General features: G+C 35.3%; 1 protein-coding gene across 1 annotated transcript; it reads right to left on the bottom strand.

The window, feature by feature from the left end:
* Window positions 1-7815: 7815 nt before the first annotated feature.
* On the bottom strand, window positions 7816-14984 carry LOC109047014 (coatomer subunit zeta-1-like). The gene is made up of 9 exons (XM_019064767.2): window positions 14880-14984; window positions 14459-14527; window positions 12235-12316; window positions 12064-12155; window positions 11923-11978; window positions 11764-11841; window positions 10293-10344; window positions 10025-10063; window positions 7816-8302 (listed from the first exon to the last, which is right to left on the bottom strand). The coding sequence occupies exons 1-9, from the start codon at window positions 14895-14897 to the stop codon at window positions 8255-8257; spliced, it is 534 nt and encodes a 177-aa protein (XP_018920312.1). The 5' UTR covers window positions 14898-14984; the 3' UTR covers window positions 7816-8254.
* Between the last annotated feature and the right edge of the window lie 6540 nt (window positions 14985-21524).

Raw genomic sequence — 21524 nt, 5'->3', positions numbered from 1 at the left:
CTATTCGACGGGAATCCACGGGCCCTGTGAGGGCGAGAGGCGCCATCAGGCCGTATGGAGGTGTTTCCGTTGAGCCTGGGGACTGTGGCAGTGGCGAGCAGCACTCTTATCTCGGCCTGGTTGTGTCCGAATCCATTCGTGCATTACCCGTTCTCTATTCCCAGTCATTTTCTATGGTCTTTTGATGAATTTGGCCTATCTAAATCCGCCTGTTCCGAGAGTACGCCGTCATTTACCTACATTTATCGCAGGCGAGCTGTTTGCTCAGCTTGGGCCCTGAGCTGCATGCATGATTAATACAAAACATTGACGCTTTTGTGTCGCCCTCCCCTTCACCTAGAAAATGACTCTGATTGCAATAAGCGTGCAGATTTTCCTGAAAAAGCCTGAGTCTGGAATACTCATTCGGTGACATACAGACTGTAAGCTTGCAGATGATGATAATTTATTGACTGCTGCATCCGTTCACCACAACACACACACACACACACACACACACACACACACACACACACACACACACAAAGGGTGTAAGTGTTTGCATTTGTGAAAATGAGGAATATTGTTTGTTTCATTCATATGTGAGTTTTATTGAGTGTTTTTTACAGCGTGTGGAGAAAAACTGTTTCAGTCTATTATGCTCATTCCTCTATAATTAATATAAATTACCTTTTTGCCTTTTTACAGCCTTGCCACTGTAATTAGTCGATGAAAGGCATTCATCGGCTGCCCGTAGGTGCTGCTGAAATAACCAGATGAAAGGCCACATGAGCGTCAGGCATGTGGGAGTCAAATTTTACCTAATTTCTGCCTTGCTGGGGTCATACAGAATTCTTATCTCAACACCTGCCCTTTTGCTATTTATACAGATACATCTATCATCCTCCATAACCTTGACATATTCCATAAGGGTTAAGAACATGGTATTCAAATCAGCTGCATCAATATAGTGATTGCTTCGGGTCATAAACAGGACCATCTGAGGGAACATATTGTTCCTGAGGGCAATGCACTTTTTTCAGGTGTAATAGCATATGGTCAAGGAACATGTCATTTCTGCACTAAAATTAATGACTTTTCCCAAAAAGTCTCTCATCGGCCAGATAATCATACAGTGGCCTCAAAACAGTATTTAGAGTCTTTTGAAACTTAAAACAGACTGAATTTTATGTCTGAATTTCAGACACGAAATAATAATAATAATGAAAATTACATGTGGCATCTGTAAACTGTAAAGTAATCCAGTTGGTGTATTTTAGTGGTTGTATGAAGTTTCCTGTTCAAACAGGTGTCATAGCATGCATATATTATAAAATATAATACAAAGACATCAATGTATATTTAAGTGTGGCTTGGGTGGCCAAATCATTTTGGAGGTGTGTATAATACCATCCCAATTGGGTGAACCGATGTCCAACTGTTTGGGATGATTTCAGTTGGTTGGCTTGACTAATAGATGCAGTATAAATAAACATCATGCTTCTGAACTGAAGTGTATAGTTTATTCTGACTGTGTTTTTTTTTTTTTTTTTTTTTTTTGCAAATAACATAAAAATTGATGTTCAGTTCTGTCAGCATTTCTCAAGCATTCATTTTCTGCAGATGCAGACAAAATAATGTGCAAAAACCCAGACAAGTTAATTTTAAAATGTTACTGAATCTACAGCACAAAACCCACCATGACCAGTGTAGTCCGATTTCATTGTGAATGAATGACTCTTACATGCCAATTCTTTATTTGTGAATCAAAAACATTCAGCGTGACCAGTGTAGCCCGACACCAAAAGAATAACTCTAATGAGCCGGTTCTTTTAGTGAATCAAAAACATTCAATGAAACCGGTGTTGTGCAGCTCCGAAAGAATGACTTATATGTGCCCGTTCTTTTTAGTGAATCAAAAACTACTTGTGAGACTTAAATCAGTATACTAACTAGTTTTTCATTTGATGTATAGTTAAAGATAGCCTACAAATGATGCCTTTTGTCAGTAGGCCTTTTATAAAAAAAAAATGCCACATTGTTTGTTATTTATGTAATCTCTAAAAATTCAGTGTAAGCACATTTGCAAGAATGATGCTAAATGTATTTATTATTAAACTTATCTGCTAAATGGAAGTGCAGTTGCTGTTGAAATGCATAACGCATAGCTTTCTCCAGGTATTTCAGACCTCCTCAGCTTGAACAAACAAAGCAATGAATTTATAGCACCACAGAGTTGCAGGCTTTGCACTTTTCGGGAAATTCAACTCACCACTGTCTTATAGTTCTGTCTGCATATTTACCTCAAAAAGGCGTACTTTCCCCCTAAAGTTAGTTTACTATCGACACAAAGACCCTTGCACATGTCCTCTCAGGCGTGGCCCACCGACTCTTGATGACCCTTGCACTTTTTTTTATCTGTGACTCTTACCCATCCACTAATGAATCATAATGAATGACCTCATAACGAAAGTGGTGACTTTTGCATTTTTTTTCAGAAATTTTGAGCTGAAGCTAACGTTTCAGATAAGACCGCCAGCGTCCACGAGCCCTTTGGAGACTTGGTTAGGGGAACTCAACTCTTGAGGGTGGGGCGCTCAAGGCACGTCATTTTTCATTCCTCAAAAATGCATGCTTGGAGATATCACCGAGACAATGAAAACTTTCCCCCACTACTTTCATATGGCCAGAAGACAGAGAAGGGATAAAAGGTCCAGGAGATGTGCTGAATCCAGTGCCAAGAAAGTTTCCATCTGGCGCTGTTTGTTCTGGAACCAGACTGGAGAAACAAGAAGTCTGTCCTAACCTGTCTCCTCATTACAGCTGAGTATCCCACTGGCGGTGAACGTTTGTAACCGTCAGTCAAGCTGCTGAAGAGCAGTTTTCATTCCAGCTGTCTTGCAACTCAAATCAGGAGAATGGGTCTTTGTCAGGATGAAGCCATTTTTTTTTTTTTTGTGAATGAAAACACGGACGATGGTTGTGGGGGATCGGTGACCATACCATATTCTGCCTTTTTTTTTTTTTTTTTTGTGATTTGAGGGATGGATGTGAGGTTTAGAATTTGTTTTTTCAACAAAAAATTCCTGATGAAAAAAGTATTACAGATTTTTGTGAATGTATTATTTTTTTCAGACACCGACTTTCGACTAAACGGGGCTTTTTTTTTTGGGGACTTAAACTAATTCCCAACTACTTTCATTTTGGTTTACATTGGAATCCTGCGGTCAATTATTGCGCCGCAGAGACTTGGCACCCTTGGCACAGGGAACTCTACGGCGCCCCCTGGAAAGAGTCCAAATCTTGATCACAGAAACTTGAGGATTTAGATGAATAGAAGGTTAAGATCTCATTGATGTGCTTTGCGACACTTTTGTCCCTCTATGTCATAGGTGCCATTTGATATAGCTCCTTTGAGATTCCACCCATTCGCCACAAACTCGGTGAACCTGAGAATTTGATGAAAACTTGCTTAGGATTTTTGATATCTCTGCAGCTGAGTAAATGTCTATGGAAACCAGACTTCATCATCGGTTTGTTGGGCCTGAATGCCGACGTCATAGATGTCATATAGGAGCCAAAGTTTGAGCGCCTCCTGACGAGGTAGCAGACAGGGTGAGAGACTTCAGATGCAGAGAATTCCTTATTAACACCAGATTTGCAAAAAAACTTAATCAAATAATCATAACTGTTGTGTGTTTGTTTTGTATGTTGCCTCATCATTACCAGCTTGAATATCCATCCTTTTTCTTCATGGGCCAGCAGTAAATGTGTCATTTAACGGTCAAGCATCTATTTTTTACTCGATTTGCTTCAGAACTTGGTAAGATATGACAAACACGATTTTGTAAAATAGTTCTGGTGATATTATATCTAATATCGGGTTCATGGCAAGTGTCAATCTTGAATGTCTGTTCTGGTACTTTTGAGGCAGATAACATGCTCAGAATAAATGGAAACACAAAAAATATATTCAGGCTTAATGATAGATCTACAAGGGTAAAAGCAACATAATAATATTTTACAAGTGGAGTGGGCACTCCTATAGCGCCACCTTTTGTCGAAAAGTGGGGGGTCTTATAATTAGCTACACACCAACTCTTACATAAATTGGTTCTTATCAAGACGGACACTTTCTAACTCCACAGTTATCCTACGACCACAGGAAATGGCTATTTTTGGTTTAAATGTGGATTTTTGGAAAATCATTGCTGTGATTATGTCATACTCCTCAGAGGAAAATTACACTATACACACCAAACTTTTCTACAGGATTGCCAAAACACTGAGGAACTTAAATTGTCGAATGATTTTGGATAGCTTGACGAATTGTTTTGCCGTGGTGTTTTTGAAAATAACATAAAGGGAAACATCAATTGTCCTTTGTATTTGTGCCGCAGATTGCAGCTATGCCAAACACTTCAAACCCATGTTGTCATACATAGACAAGTCATTCATGAGGAAATATGCATGTTTCACACGATTTTTAACACAAGTGATGGATACAGAAAATTAAAAACCTGTCATACACACTGAATCTCACTCTCTAATCGCCACTCTCATCTCTGTGTGATGAAAGGGAGGGGTTTTGGTGACTGAGTGTGTCCATGCTGTTGGTGACTGACTAACAGACTGACTTTTGTTGTTGGTGACGTGAGTGTGTGAATGAGGGGTGTGGGGTGCTTGAGGGCCCTTGCCTGACAGAGCGAGAGAGAGATTCAGAGAGAGAGAAGAGAGAGTTAGTCATCTCTTTAATCACAATCAGAAAAAAAAAAAAAGAAAAAAAAAATCAGTAATTGTGTGTTTTGTTTTTTATTTTTTTATCATTTAGAAAAATCTTACAGTTAAGAAATCTCTTAGGCCTTATCCTTTTCTGTCAGTTTTGGGGCCAAAAAAAAAAAAAAACCTAGTACAATTTGTAGGGCTCAAACATTATTTTGGCAAATAAGTGCACCGGTTATATATAATTCTTTTTGTTTCATTAGTTTTTTTGCTTTTTTGTCAGAATTTCATTTAATTTCTGACACAAAATACTAGTTATTAAGTATTTGTTTGATAATTTCTTAACCTCATTTGAATTTCTTCATTAAACAATTTCTTCATTGTGTGTTTTATTGTTTGCTGGATAGAATAGAATTGGTGTCTAATGGAGCAGTTTAAAGCAAGATTATTATTAGCGTTAACTAAAAGCCATATCTAAAACCATAAAAAAAAAAAAAAACATTTTCATTACTTGAAATAAAATAATAAAATGTAAAAAATAATTAAATAAAACAACTTATTTGTAGCTAGTTGCCAACTCAACATTTCTCGTTTTTGTTTAGTTGAAGTACTAAAACAACTAAAACTCTGAAACTAACAGCTAAAACTTAATAAAAACTATATACACATATTTTAAAAAACAAAAATGAATTAAAATGCCAAAAACACATAACCAAATAACTAAAATTTAAATGAAAACAGAAAATATAAATATAAAATCTAATTCAAAATTTTAATAAAAACTATAATAGTATATTAGTAATACTAAAATATTACAGTTTTAAAGAAGTAAACTTTGTCTAGAAGAAAAAAAATGTCTTTTTTTTTCAACATATGATTCCATTTCTATAGAGAAACAGGCATTGAAATCATTAAATATTTACTTGGCAATAATAAATTTGCTCTAGATGGTTTGGTGGTTGGTGGAAAGAATAGAAATGGCGTCTGATGGAACAGAGAGAAATAAAGTCATTCATTCCGAATATTTGCTTTAAGTCTGGTTATGTCTAAAGCTCTCTTTAATTTGCTGTAGATCATTAGACGAGCCATTATGGTGGCAAATACGGTGACTGGTAGAAAATACAAATATGCTTTCTACATCATCGACTGAGTAGGCAGCTGCTTCGGTTTCAGACACAGCCATTGCATCGGCTCTTTGCATGTAGCCTGATAAAATCTTAGTGAACTCATTCAAAGCATTGGTCACGGTGACCCCTGAGACTACACATGTCTCGTCTCCGCCCCCAGTGCGATAACTGTGTCCTAGGTATGATTCTGAGACATGTATGTGATATACTACTATTTTTACAACCATTTCTCCAGGGGGAACCTTTCATTTGCATTAAGATGAGAGACAGGGGAGGAATCCTCCAGAGAAAAAGCAGGCATGTGAAGCTGCCAAACCTCCTTGCAGCATTTTGGCTCACACACACACACACACACACACACACACACACACACACACACACACACACACACACACACACACACACACACACTCACTCGTTAAATCTGTGTGTTTAGCAACAAACAATTTTTATTCCAGAATATTTAGTGGAATATAACACTTTCCTCATGCAGAGTAAAAGGGCTTGTGGACAAAACAGCTATTCTGGGTTTTTAAATAACAGCCTGGTTTAGGACCTCTTAAAATTGTACCATATGCTGCATGTTATTTACAACCAAATCAAAATGGACAATTAGAGGAAAAAATACTAATTAGCCTCACAGTTGTGGATGTATTTAAACACTTGTAATTTTACATGCATAATGGAGTAAAATGTACCTGAGAAGCATAACGGCAACAAAAACAAAGTCAAAGCAGTGTAGTAAATGCTAAGTGTAGTTCAGCCTCAGGTCTGCATTCAAAACCAGAAGAACCAGAAGAGGGCGCTCTTGGATTGACTTTGAGTCACTGATAGAATGTGAAAATAGGGAGAACAATTGGAATTCATACAATATATTATATATATTGTATGATATACAATATATTCTTATTCTTTTGGATAAATATATTTAATCAATAAGACGAGGGGTTTCCTATAATCAAAACAATAAAAGTTTAATACAGCTTTATTTATTTTTTTCATAAATTAGAATATGTCCAGCTAAAATGACTATTATACATTTTTACCATAATTTACAGAAGACACCCACTAAAATGTCATTAGTTCATACACCAAAAAATCTTGTCAGGCATATTAAAACCAAGAATCATTAGATCACATTAAAAACATCGCAGTGCAGCCCCAAAAACTAATTAATTGTAATTTTAAATCTTTATCAATCTTTGCCACTATGCTTCAAACCACTTTTACCCATTTGTCAGCAAGTAGTTTTTAATCATTTAAAAATTACATTTTATGATCACTTTTTCTTATATATATTTTTATAAGTACAGGTCAGAATAAGTATGTTGTTTCATTTGTACATAAATATGTTACACTGAATTAAGATGGAACATTATTTCCCCTATATTTAGACATTTAAAAAAAATGTTATTTGAAACATTAAAGTAGACACTCTACTTGCATTTAATATGCTTTTTATGTATATAAAATCGCTTTTGTAAATCTTGTTTTTGACATATATGTTAAAATATATTTATTCAATTTATACTCACACTTATGTATACACATTATTATATTCTTTATTTGACATATATGTTAAAATATATATATATATATATATATATATATATATATATATATATATATATATATATATATATATATATATATATATATATATATATATATATATGCATATGCTACATGCTAGAGGAATGTTTACCCATTCAAAACTCAAAATAAGGATACTGAAATGTAGTTGGTGGTTGTTAATGTTTTGAATGGTTTTAACACATTTCTATGTGGTTGCTAGGGAGGTTCCATACTTAGTGGCTTGTCAAGAGTCCCTAACCTTACATGTGAGTAGTAGTGATAGTGATAGTGATTTTGACTTAAAAACAAAACAGTAAACAAAGTGACCTCAAAGTATTGGAAAAGGAAACATCACCACTGCCTCTGCTAACCAAAGAGTATCTGAAAAGAGGAAAACACGCCGCAGCAGAACCAGGATGAAACTCTTTCTTTACTTCAATCAAAACAAGAGCCAGAGGAAAGAACAGAGGACAAGATCAACCACTGGAATGTACATGAATCGTAATGAATATCTCACAGTACAACAGTGATATCATTCACAAAACCAGCCATATATTCAAGAGCTTACTGGAATGGGGAAAAAAAAAACGCCCGGTACTTTTCCCTAAAAAAGAAAGTCCCGCCAAGACAATATTCCAGCTTCTTCCTTTTGCCTTGACATTCTTTTGAAATGCTCATGTTCCTGGTCTTATCTTGAAGTGAGAGAAACACTTAGTCGTTTTCAATGGATGTGCACTTTAACAGTCAAGAAACACTCAAGGAAAAAAGGGCAGATAGGACAGTAGTGATGAAAAGTGGTCAAATTGTATTCGTTCTCCTCGTCTCAGTTCAGGAACGGGATCAAAAGTGTCCTATCGGAGAAGAGACCATTTGATCTGCTCCTTAGCTGACTGTAGCACCTAGAAAAAACAAAAACATCCAGTAAAGATAGAACCAAGACATCTTAAGTGAGATAAAAGGAGAAACGTAGAAGTAGAATAGAACCAGAATCTCATGTCATTCGTACTAGTAATTTTTTTAGATGTCAAACTTTAAATGGAAGAAACATTACTGGGTGCTCCTTTAAATCCACTTCTAATGGTTGTTAGAATTAATGTGAGGTGTCATTAGGATCTTAAGAACGAATATATGAAAGTGGGTTCTGCCAGTTTATTATAAACTGATGTTTTAAATTAGTCAATGCCAAATAATTAGTCAAATTTAATTAGAATGAATTGCCAACCCCAGAATCATTTATTTGAAGTGTTTTGTGTTCCTCTTCAGTAAATCCAATCACTCAATGAGGATGGATAGACCAAACCACTCCCAAAAAACCTCACTTATCTCCAAAGCTACAACAGGTAATTGAATTTTAACGTGTTTGTGTTCTTGACTCATTAATGTCATCATTTCTCTTAAAAGACATGCATCCATCAGGATTCTGCTTTATGGTTTTTAAAATGCAGAGAACAAGGGAAACTATTAACACATTTAAGATACAGTGTGGTCCAAAAGCCTCAAACTATGGGTGCAATTACTTGTGTTTTTTTCTTATTTTTCAAAACACTAAAACCAGAAAAGGGTGGGGGGGGAGGGGGGTAGTTGTTCAAATGTTTGGGGTCGGTAAGATTTTTTATGTTTTTTTTTTTTTTTTAAAGAAATCTCTCATGCTAACCAAAGCTACATTTATTTGATAAAAAATGTTAAAAAAATATTTTTAATTAAAACAACTGCTTTCTATGTGAATATATTTAAAAATGTAATTTATTTCTGTGATGCAAAGCTGAATTTTCAGCATCATTACTCCAGTCGTCAGGGTCACATGATCCTTCAGAAATCATTCTAATATTATGATTTGCCACTCAAGAAACATTTCTGATTATCAATGCTGAAAACAGTACTGTTTAATATTTTTGTGAAAACTTTGACTTTTTACTTTGAAGATTTCTTTGATGAATAGAAAGTTCAAAAGAACAGCATTTATTTAAAATAGAAATATTTTTATTTGTATATTATGCCCTTCCTGTCACTTTCGATCAATTTAATGCATCCTTGAAGTATTCATTTCTTTCTTTAAAAAAAGTCTTACTTACACACTTTTGAATGCTAGTGTATTTAAAATGAGAAACTACAGAAGTGAAAAAGCAAAACTCAAACCCATCATAAGAAGGTGCTAACATTGAGGAACCCTGTAATCGAGTAATGCAGGCACAGCAAAACATCCAGGAATTAATTCATCAACTTAATTTACACGAAGCGAGGCAAAGTATAACCGTATAGCAGGGAAGACGGGGAGACAGCCATTAATCACAGACACGAAAGCCATACAGGCAGCCTGTCGCAGGGCCTCTTAAATGAACATTAATCAGCCCGCACTCACGACCACGGCAGCCACGGGGAGCCATCGCTGGCAGACAGCCGCCAATAATTAGCCATCATGTTTACATGCGACAGACACACACGGGAACCCGGAAAGCCAGGCTAGCGGCGGCGCAATGAAACGTTCTTAATGTGGGAGCTGTGAAACCAGATCACCACTGACTCATTTTCTAAATGAATCATGGGAAAATCTCAGAGCCTCTATAAAACATAAGAGCCGTGATGGTGACAGGTGTCACTGAAGGAAGTGCGTCGACTCTCACCTGAGTGACTGTCTGTTCTGTCAGAGGCACGTCATCGCCCTGAAACGACATGAGAGAGGGAGATGCTGAGGACTTTAAGACTGCTGGCTTGCTTCCTGTCTCATACATGCAAGATTATTGGAAATCAAACTTAATAGCAGCCTAGCAGGACCATAACGCTCACCAGTGGCGTCAGAGCATGAGATGAAGCAGAGCCAACATATACTAAGCAGATTAACATTTACAACAACATAATGAAAGTCAATAGAGGAGAACAGGAAGTAGTTACCCTCAGAGCGACACGGTGAACCACCTGTTGTGGGTCGCTCTCCAGGATCACGCTGTAAAACAGACAATTAATGTGTGACCAATGCAATGTGACTGTTAGACACTTTTCTGTTTTAGAAAATGCTTTTTTGGCCTTTTACTGATAGAGAAAATGCAGAGAAAGGATGTGGACAAATGGGAGGAACAGGATCAGGAAATAACAAACTTGTGTGGTCACAGTGGGTTTTCAATGTGCCTAGGCCCAGAAGGAATCTATAGACTTTTCTGCAATAATTTTTGGGAAGAATCTGTGGATGTTTTTATCCAAAGTAACTTACACTGCATTTAAGCTACTTATTTTATTAGTACATTCATTCCCTGGGAATCGAACCCATGATCTGGGTGTTGCTAGCACCATGCTCTACTGTTTGAGCTAATGGATTGGCACATTTAAACATGATATAAAGTGTTAACCAGAGCTGAGAGTACTACAGTCTTATTGGTAACTGAAAGCATTAGCAAAACAGCCAGAATATTCAATAAGTGAATGAAAGGAGCAGTCGATTTATAGTATTTTATGAATGATGAGAATGTATGCGGAACTCTTCAGCTGTTGATTCTGTGTGGGCCTGCTGATGCCCAATATAATTAAAATAAATATACACTACCAGTCAAATGTTTTTGAACATTAAGATTTTTAATGTTTTTTAAAGAATTCTCTTCTGCTCACCAAGCCTGTATTTATTTGATTCAAAATACAGCAAAAACAGTAATAATGTGAAATTATTTTACTATTTAAAATAACTGTTTTCTGTTTTAATTAATTGTAAATTGTAATTTATTCCTGCGATGCAAAGCTGAATTTTCCGCATCATTATTCCAGTCTTCAGTGTCACATGATCTTCAGAAATCATTCTAATATTTGCTGCTCAAAAAGACATTTATTATTATCATTATTAGTATTAAAATATTATATTATTATAGAATTTTTTTTTTTTTTTTAGCAGGGATGCTTTAAATTGATCAAAATTGATGATAAAGACATTTATAATGTTATAAAAGATTTCTATTTTAGATAAATGCTGTTCTTCTAAACTTTCTAGTCATCAAAGAGACCTGAAAAAATGTTGTTTTCAACATAATAATAATAATAATAATAAATCATGTAACACTGAAGACTGGAGTAATGATGCTGAAAATTCAGCTTTGAAATCACAGGAATAAATTACATTTTAAAATATATTAAAATAAATTTTAAATTGTAATAATATTTGACAACATTACCGTATTTTTGATCAATTTAATGCAACCTTGATGAACATGAACCTTGAAGAGGCATCTTTCAAAAACAAACTCTTCTCAAGGATCTTATTGAACTTTTGAATTTTAGTCTATAAACAGCAACAAGATCTCTGTGTAACAAAATTGTTTACTTCTGATTTTCATCCTCTTTTCGAAATGTTTTACATTTGAATACATTCATTATGACTTACCCTCCATCAACAATCTCATCAATGGCCAGGAAAAGACCCTCCATATTTTCAAGCAGGGCTCTCTTTTCCACATTTTTCCTAAAAAGAAGAAAACAATCAGGATCGAACTGTTGTTAGTTTGGTAGCTGATAGAGACCAGTCTTTTATAATCTTTCCTACCTCAACATTTGGCTCAAGGAATCAAAGAGACAATTCAACACTGACATAAGCATCAGCTGTGGGAGAAAACACAATAACACTTATGAGACTTGCATGGTTATGATATAAAGACGCAATACTGGATGAAGTATAAACCATTACCTCATTTTCATGGGAGCTGCCGATCACATAGAAATATAAATCAATATTGCTCTTGTACACAACCGTTAGACCCTCCAGCAGTGCTATTTCACCTGTGTCAAAGAGAGGAAGCATGAGTCCACATGACTTTATGTTAGAGAACACAAGACTGACAGCATCAGTATCACTTACTGTCTGTTCTGTGTGTCTTGTTAAAGATGTTCTTCTCAAAGGCTTTCTGCTCTTTCACTGTGGGATACGTGTCATCATAATACTGAAACATGAACACAACAGCACAGTCACAAACTAATATATAAAGCTTATAACACAGGGACACGTCTAGATTTCTCTAGACAAATAAAGAGCTAATAAAAACTCATCCATACACCTTATGCAAACAAAAAGCTAGCTGTTATGTTTCCAAGCGTGTGAGTGTGAAACTTACAGACTGCACGGTTAAAAACCATGTTATATGGGTTCTGAATAACATGAAGGTGAGTAAATGACCACAAATCCTAAAACTATGTCTACTTTCAGGTTTAATCATATAATAATGCTGTATCATATTTAAAACATGCATTTCTAAGGCCTCTAAATAATCAGCATGATCAAAACTTTCCTAGAAACCTGTTGTACACAATCTACCACACACCTTCTGTCATCTGATTGATTGTTTATACTTTTTTTAAACAAGTAAAAGGCCTTTTAGTATAACTCTAAAAATGCCTCCCTTCAGGTTGTGCTACAAGTGTCTTTTTATAAAGTAAACTTAGGAATAACTTCTATCCACCTTATTTTTCAATGCAGAAGTAAGCCATTTTCTGTGAATGTGCGAGACTTCTGGTTGATTAGCCGCTGTAGGGAAATAGCGAGAAGAATAACAAAGTGCAGCAAAACTGTTTGCACTACAAACCACTGTGTTCATAATTAAAGGGATACTCCACCCCAAAATGAAAATTTTGTCATTAATCACTTACCCCCATGTCGTTCCAAACCCATAAAAGCTCCGTTCATCTTCGGAACACAATTTAAGATATTTTGGATGAAAACCGGGAGGCCTGTGACTGTCCCATAAACTGCCAAGTAAATAACAGTCAAGGCCCATAAAAGGTATGAAAGTCGTCGTCAGAATACTCCCTCTGCTATCAGACGTGAAATCTGGGTTATATGAAGCGACGGGAACACTTTTTGTAAGGGAAGAAAACAAAAATAATGACTTTATTCAATAATTCCTTTGTGTCTCTCCATATCACCGTATGCTCTTCTGTATCATCTGCACCACAAGGATGCACTGTTTTCTTTCAAATCAAAGCTTAATACATGTAGAAACCACGCCTCCTTGTGGCGCGGATGATACAGAAGAGCATACTCAGCATACGGTGATATGGAGAGACACAGAGGAGACCGCTGACAAAGGAATTGTTGAATAAAGTCGTTATTTTTGTTTTCTTCTCTTACAAAAAGTGTTCCCGTTGCTTCATATAACCCAGATTGCACGTCTGATGGCAGATGGAGTATTCTGACGATGACTTTCATACCTTTTATGGGCCTTGTCACTGTTATTTACTTACCAGGCCTCCTGGTTTTCATCCAAAATATCTTAAATTGTGTTCTGAAGACGAACTGAGCTTTTATGGGTTTTGGAACGACATGGGGGTAAGCGATTAATGACAACATTTTCATTTTGGGGTGGAGTATCCCTTTAAGATAATACATTAAAATAATACCAGTTTGAAATATCAAGCAGCAAAAAAAGCTGAAAAATAGCTGAAAGCCTCGCACATAAAATGTACAAATGGTCGTGTCTGCTCTTATAGAAAAAATAAGGTGGATAATGTTAGCAATATTTCAAGATGAACATTTGAACATGAACATACTGGACTGTAGCCACTTAGGATTACTTGATTATCCATACAAGATCTTTTAGAAAAATCGTGTTAAAATGTAAATATCAAATATGAGACATCTGATGAACATTTATTTGTTCATCTCTCAGTTATCACTGAATTACATTGCATTATATGCCCCCCCCCTCCCCGCAATTAAAAATACAGTGCTTTGTTCACAAAGCTAAGACTTTAAATATCTTATTATCTTACATATTATTGGGAAATATAGAGTGACAATTCATTTTTAAGCAAGCAGTGTTAGAAAATTCTCATTGATTTTCAAGATTTACACAGTTTGTGCTGCACAGTACATTTATTTTTTACTCCAAATTGTTTTTCTTTAAGTGTGTGCTCCTTATTCTCATTATATCATATTATATGAGCCATATAGGCCTGCTATATCAAATATAATACAATACTATTATACACAAATATAATATAATGCATTCTTTACAGGGTTAAATGAAACCTTTCTGTATATCAGCTCCAATCTGATCATGACCCTGGTGCTCATGTGAAGATCTCACCTTAGCATACAGTCTCTCTCCATCATTGTCCATAATCAGAACAGCCTTCACGGTGTACAGAGAGGGTTCCTGTCGCAACACACACAGATATGACAAATCACCAGTGAGTTACAGTGAAAACAATCAGGTGACAGAGCAAAGGTTGAGCTGTCCATCAGCAACTGCTCTAACTGTGAACTCAGTATTTTAATATAATAATTTCCTATAACAGTATACTAATCTTCAATATAATAAATATCTTAAATATAAAAGATGTACACGTTTATTGCTATACTCGTAAGCTCGGTTACTGATTCATAGTTTAGCGGATGTAGCGCAAATGCTATTTGAAGAGGAAACCGAGCGAATTTAAGTTAACTGATAGCGGGTGTTTTACACTGTATATGCCAATATTGGACACACAAAGATAAAATAATTTTACCAATATTAGCGTATCCATCTTGTACTGTACAAATGTCGCTCTCTCAAGCTCCGAATTTCTGCGTATGTGTACTTCCGCTTACGACATGAGGTAAAAGGGCAAAACTAAGCGGAAGTAACGTTACTTTACAACGTCATTATAGATTGCGGAAAATATTGGGGGAAATTAATAATAACAATAATAATAATAATAAAATAATATTTTGAACTGCCCATTTGAATTAGTAGTAATAATAACATAAAAGTTTAAAACATCGAAAATTGTTTTTTAAGCAATGACGTGAACATTGCAAGAAGATCTGTAAAACAAATGTGTGTGTGTGTGTGTGTGTGTGTGTGTGTGTGTGTGTGTGTGTCAGTACAGGTTACTTATGAGAGCCAAATATATTTTGTAAATGTCCTCACAAATATCATGTAATATGTATATAATATTTAATTAATATAGCTATATTGTATCATGCATATTTAATAACTTATTAAACCTATACAAACTTTAAAAATTATATATATATATTCATCATATATATACATATATACATATATCTCATTTGTAAATCGCTTTGGATAAAACCGTCTGCTAAATGACTAAATGTAAATGTAAATGTAAATATATATATATATATATATATATATATATATATATATATTATATATATATATTATGTCTGCTAAATGACTAAATGTAAATGTAAATGTAAATATATATATATATACAAAAAATAACTTTAAACTAATACAAACAGGCTCAAAGGTAAATGTACTAATTAAAATAAATAAATTAGTGAATAATTTTAAGTAATAATAACTTAGCCTGAAGCAATACTGATGTTGATGCTTGAAAGTGTATGTGTCTGACCACACAGACTGGTGAACCATAGCAATTTTTATTTATTAAACATTGGCAGGTTTGGGGTAAAAACATGCAATATGACATAAAGGCCTAGGCTAAAGTATAAATAGAAAATAAAACAGAGATAAATATACTCCGAGCACATTTAGTTAACTACATATGTTGTATTATTACAGGGTAGAAAAAAAAAACACATGCATTTAGCAGATAACTGTTGTAAACAGTGGAAAAATAAACTATCAGGAACACTGAAAACTCATTTAGTGATTTGGTCAACCTTTGCTATTGACATCCAGTATTTTGTCTGAATTGTATCTATAAAATATTCTTCTAATAAGAACATATTGTTTATATATATATATATATATATATATATATATATATATATATAATATAATTAGGTAGTATATGAAACTACCTAAACTACCCGTCACATTTTAAGTGAGTTTAAAGGAAGATACATAATATAAAAAGCTTAAAACAATATTTTAGAATTTAAAAACAAAACTTACTCCCATTTACATAGTGTTTCAAAGGAACATTACTGAAGGTGATTCACTATAAAGTCAGCACTCTACCTAGGTACAATGACTTCATCGTGCTTTCAGTAATGGAAAAAAGTTGAGCAGTAGTTCTAGCCTGAATAAAACCTCAGGCTCTCATGAGCAGACGCTTAGTCAAAGATAATGAGTGATTCGGATCCTGATTCTGAACTGATTGGGTTTGGAATCTGTTTGGCCTCCGTGAATGACACACTGGCCTCAATGACACAAGTCCTCCTCAAAATTGCACATGCTTCCAGCCTGTCCTGTTTTTTTTCTGTGATAATTTAAGAGATCCTCCTACAACTGGGCATCATAATTACACTGGTCACTTTTTCTGGGAAGCACCTCTGTGAAAACTAATCCTAACAGGGGTTTTCCCTGTGCACGGTTCACAGCGCTGTACTACAGCAGCTACACTCACATCAGAAATGGTTTAATCTAGAGCGCTGTGGTGGGCTGATTTGTTAAATAAAACTCAAAATACTATGTTGAGCATGTTGGCTATGTTTAATTCTGTGTCCAAAATGAGTCCCGAAGTAAAAAGGACAAAGAATAAAGATTTTCTTTATAATGTATGCTTCAGTAAGGTGGCTCACCAGCGAGTTTCACAATGAAACACTGGGTTTTCACAACTTTACCACGAAGAGCATTTCGAAATTACCCTGTGTTATATCAAAGAGGATACAGTACGTGTTTCCTTGGTGTACTTTTTTTTCAGGTATGATTATAATGTCTCCCAGAGAATCATAACTTCACAATGCTGTTCACAGAACAAGAATTATTTGTTCAGTTTTTATTCATATATTTTGTATTATTATATTCCTCATTTGCTATATAATCTACTGTATAAATTTTTGGCGAATTAACTTTTTTTTAATTTTAAAAGATATTAATACTTAGCATTAAATTGATCAAAAGTGACAGTAAAGACAAGGGCAGGTTTTCCATTCTTTGTTATTCGTCAAAGAAGTTTCGCCAAAAAAGTCTGTTAAGAAGCACAATAAGAAGAAATGTTTCTTGAGCAGCAAATCAGCATATTAGAATGATTCCTGAAGGATAATGTGGAAATGTTGTTTTGGCTGCTAATAATTATGTTTTGATGTTTCATGAATGATTTTGTTATTAAAATGTGTTCAAATATTTTTTTTTGAATTGAAATAATATTTTGTGACATTATTGATTTTAATGTATATATAAAAAAACAGTACACTGTAAAAAAAAAAAAAAATCTTCAAATTTTTCTATTGACTCATCACATCTATTTTTTTTTCAACTGCCCAAACTGAATTTGTGTGAATTAGTGATCTAAATGTTTAAATTTTCACTAGAAGTTGGAGAGGTTTTTAGTAAGAGTCATATCTGATGTCATCTAAAGATTATTTTTTTAAATACTCCTGACAAAATTTTCTGGTGTACAAAGTATTGTTGCACTTACTGACATTTTGTTCTGTAAATCATGATAAAAATGAATGACAGTCATTATTTTTTTGCTCAGAAAAAAAAAAAAAAGAATTAATTAAACAGGACACATGAAAAAAATGAAAGCTGCATTAAACTTTTGTTGTTTTTATTCTTGAAAATACTTTTTTGTCTTTGACCCATATATATAGGCTATATATATTTATGTGTGTGTGTGTGTGTGTGTGTGTGTGTGTGTGTGTGTGTGTGTGTGCCTTTCCGTATGTGAAGTATTTTATATGGGTGTGTTTATAGTAGATCTTTGTGTTTATAGTTGCAGCTGTTTAGAGCTTGTTGTACTTGCTGTAAGTCATTTTTTCTTTATTACATTCATATGGCCTACAGTGCTCAGCAGTTGAATTCATTAGTTCTGTATTAACTAATAATATAATAAATTATAAGTACTCCTCAAATAGCACTGCCTTTATGGTTCATCTAGTCAAATGTACAGTGGAAATATTTTCAACAGAGCTGATCTTCTCAGAACTCAGTTCAGAAGAATATTTGTCACCAAACAATCGTTATACCTGAAGTTCTCCAAATGAGGAACCAGCACCCACAGTATCATTGCGCATAGCAACTGTGTCTCAATAGTGCTTCAGATAAAAAGATAATCGGATGTCTTTCACAATAACATCTTTATCTGTGCGGTCACGGCAGAGTATGTGTCCACTTATCTTTTTCACACCATATCAGAAGGGCAGTGATGGACATAATCATCATCATACTGGCCTGTGATGAGTGTCGGACATGGAAGTGTTTCTGTATCCCGTCAGTTTCCCAGTGTGAGGATGGGTGTGTGAGAGCGGTGCTGCCCTTGTGGTTGGAGCCTGAGGCTGCAGAAGGAGAGGAGAGTGGAGGAAAGGGGATGTTGGGTGGCGGAAGCTCTGCTGAGCGCTGATAAAAGCTTGTCTAGGTGCTCATGCTAACTGTTGTGGTTTCTGGCATGAGACGGTGGTTGAGGGGAGCTGTGTACAGTATCGCTGCTTACTTTAAGTCACCCGGCCTCCTCTATTGCACAATAAAGCCATGCAGTGGGGCCAACAAGTACATGTAAGCGGGGAAATCTGACATAGTGAATGTCACAAATTTGCTTTTTTGGTGTGCAAAATTGTATGGATTCTTCTGCATTGTACATCTTAAATTTAACTTGTCTTAAATATTTCAAAATCCTGTAGTTGTGGTTGGGTTGTAGCTGAATTAAAGTCGTATATTTAAAATATACAATATTTGAGGTTTAAGAGAACGCTATTTATTTAGCGTGCTGCTAGAGTATATATGTTTTGCAGTGGATGAAATTACGTTACTCTTGATTACTCATACACAAATTTTCCACTTTTCCCAGCAGTTGGCTTGGATGAATTTTCCCAATGGACCACAAACCAAAGACACAAATGCTCCCATCATAAGTATCTTGTGAGGTTTTTCAGTGTAATTGAAAACGTGTTCTCATGTTTGCTTGTGACTAATGACACCTTGATAGTGATGTTTTATATATATATATATATATATATATATATATATAGTAGTGAAAGTTAATATATATATATGTGTCCGTGTGTGTGTGCGTGTGTGTAGGTATGTATGTATGTATATTATTCCTGTGATGCATAGCTGAATTTTGTGTGTGTGTATATTTATACACGCACACACACACACACACACAAAATTCTATATATGCAAAAAACAAAAAATATAGATATATTAAATATAATTACATTATATGCTATTCTGTGTGTAATAATTGAAAAAAACTATGTATGTTTATATATATATATATTTCCTATTAAATTATTGACATGGGTTATAGAAGACATCACTACCTTTAGAAACAACTGAGTTTCTGAGTTCCTTCTAAAACAAATCCTGTGAGTTTCCTTCTACCTATGGAAAGCAGGAAGAACAGGAATAGTTGGATGGGTCAGAATGGTGTCGAGGAGCTGTTTCACTTCCTTTGGTCAAACCATAGAGGGTTAAGAGCATCACGATCCCACAACGTGGCAGCGGGTGTAATGAATACAAAAATACAAGCTAACATGTTAAACTAAACAATGAATGGCAAGAATAAATAGATGAAAATGACAAAAAGGTTACACACCAGTGAGATATAGACTTGTTCGAGCGACTCTGTGACCTGAACTATATGCAGAGAGAGTCAGAACTGCTGTTTAGGTTGGAACACACCAAATCCCAAACCACTGTGGTCTATGTAATAGCAGGCTGTTTTCATGTGTGTGTTTGTAGGTGGTTGAGTCGGGTGGGTGGGTGGGTGCTAGGAATCAAGGCTTGGGAAGTCCCGTCTCTCTGGTTCCTGGCAGGCGCCCACCTCTTTGGACGCTGTCAGCCACCTACGTCCATCATAATGGTGCATTTACATACAAACATATTAATGCGTGGGAATGAAAACACCGCATCGTAAAAGACGAGCATGAACAAGTATCTAGAAAACCACGGGCACACCGCTATCGTGCGTTTTGATAAACAGTTTTTATTCATAACTTACTATTTCTTAGTACTTTGTCATCACACCATTGGGCATCTGCTATGTTGTTACACGTATTTGCATTGATGGTTCCATGAAGAACCTTGAACATCCATGGAACCTTTCCATTGTACAAAAGGTTCTTTAGATTGTTATAATGCTCTTCACACTAAGAACGTAATGGTTCTTTTAGGAGCTGATCACTATTCTTTGGGGAACCATAAATCATTCTTCCACTCTCTTAAATACAAAGTTTCTTTTTTGGCATCAATGGTTTCAGTGAAGAACCTGTAAAATCCATGGAACATTTCCATTGTCCATACACTCTTAAAAGTAAGAGTTCCAAAAAAAGGTTTTCACAGAAATGCCATAGAAGAACCATTTTTGGTTCCCTGAAGAACCTTTCAGTCAACAGTTCTTAAAAGAACCCATTTTTTTCTTAGTGTGAATAATATTTTAATAATCTGAAGAACCATTTTTCACTATAAAGAACCTTTTGTGGAATGGTAAGATTCCATGGATGTCAAAGGTTCTTCTTGGAACTATAGATGCCAATAAAAAAAACGTTATTTTTAATAGTGTAAGGTACTACGTAGTGGTTCTTTAGATTATTAAAATGTTCTTCACACTAAGAAAAAAACTTCCTTTCAGAAGCTTTTTAAGAGTGTATTATTGATGTGAAATTTGATTTCTCGTCCAGAAGTGTGACTGCACACCTACACAGTCATTTGTTTTTAATGATTGTGGACCTTCATGCACCTGAACGCTCTTTAAGTGCTGTATTATTGAGGGTGGGTGTAACGTGATAAGGCAACGGTCAAATAAAATTAAGCACTTCAAATGAACAAGGAAAACACATCCCTTCACCTCACCTGACAATCGTACTGATTGTCCCGTGTGTGTTTGACTACAGAGGGACTTCAGCAAAGACTCGAATGGTCACTTGCAATGTAAGACCCGCTCTTCCACCCTCCCGTCCCCCCTGCCCCCGCTTTTGCTCGCTGTCTGTGGTTGAGCGGCAGATACAGGAACAATGTGGCCTTTCTTACCTGTTGAAGGTGTACATTCCATCCCTACTAAAGCAAGTCAGAAAACAGCTCCTCCTCCGCAAAGCAATCCCAGATTTAACTCCAGGTGCGCCTGCTTGTAGTGTCTGCGTTCAAACCACATGCCTCACAGTGGCTTTCCTTTACATGAACACCTTGGCTCTTTTTTACATGCCATGAAACACAGTTCTTATTAAGGAAGTGTGATTTTTTGTGTGTGTATTAGATTTAAGTTTATTTTATCTGTGTGGATGTGAATCACTTG

Source organism: Cyprinus carpio, chromosome A23 (genome assembly GCF_018340385.1).
Source record: "Cyprinus carpio isolate SPL01 chromosome A23, ASM1834038v1, whole genome shotgun sequence".
NCBI classification, from domain to species: domain Eukaryota; kingdom Metazoa; phylum Chordata; class Actinopteri; order Cypriniformes; family Cyprinidae; genus Cyprinus; species Cyprinus carpio.
This window is presented reverse-complemented; position numbering and strand designations above follow the sequence as displayed.

Bases quoted from the DNA above. Each gene is read 5' to 3' on its own strand.
- LOC109047014 (XM_019064767.2), bottom strand. The intron at 12,317-14,458 runs GTGAGATCTTCA...TTCATGTTTCAG, and splicing joins GAGAGAGACTGTATGCTAAG to TATTATGATGACACGTATCC. The intron at 8,303-10,024 runs GTGAGAGTCGAC...TGTTTTTTCTAG, and splicing joins CAGAACAGACAGTCACTCAG to GTGCTACAGTCAGCTAAGGA.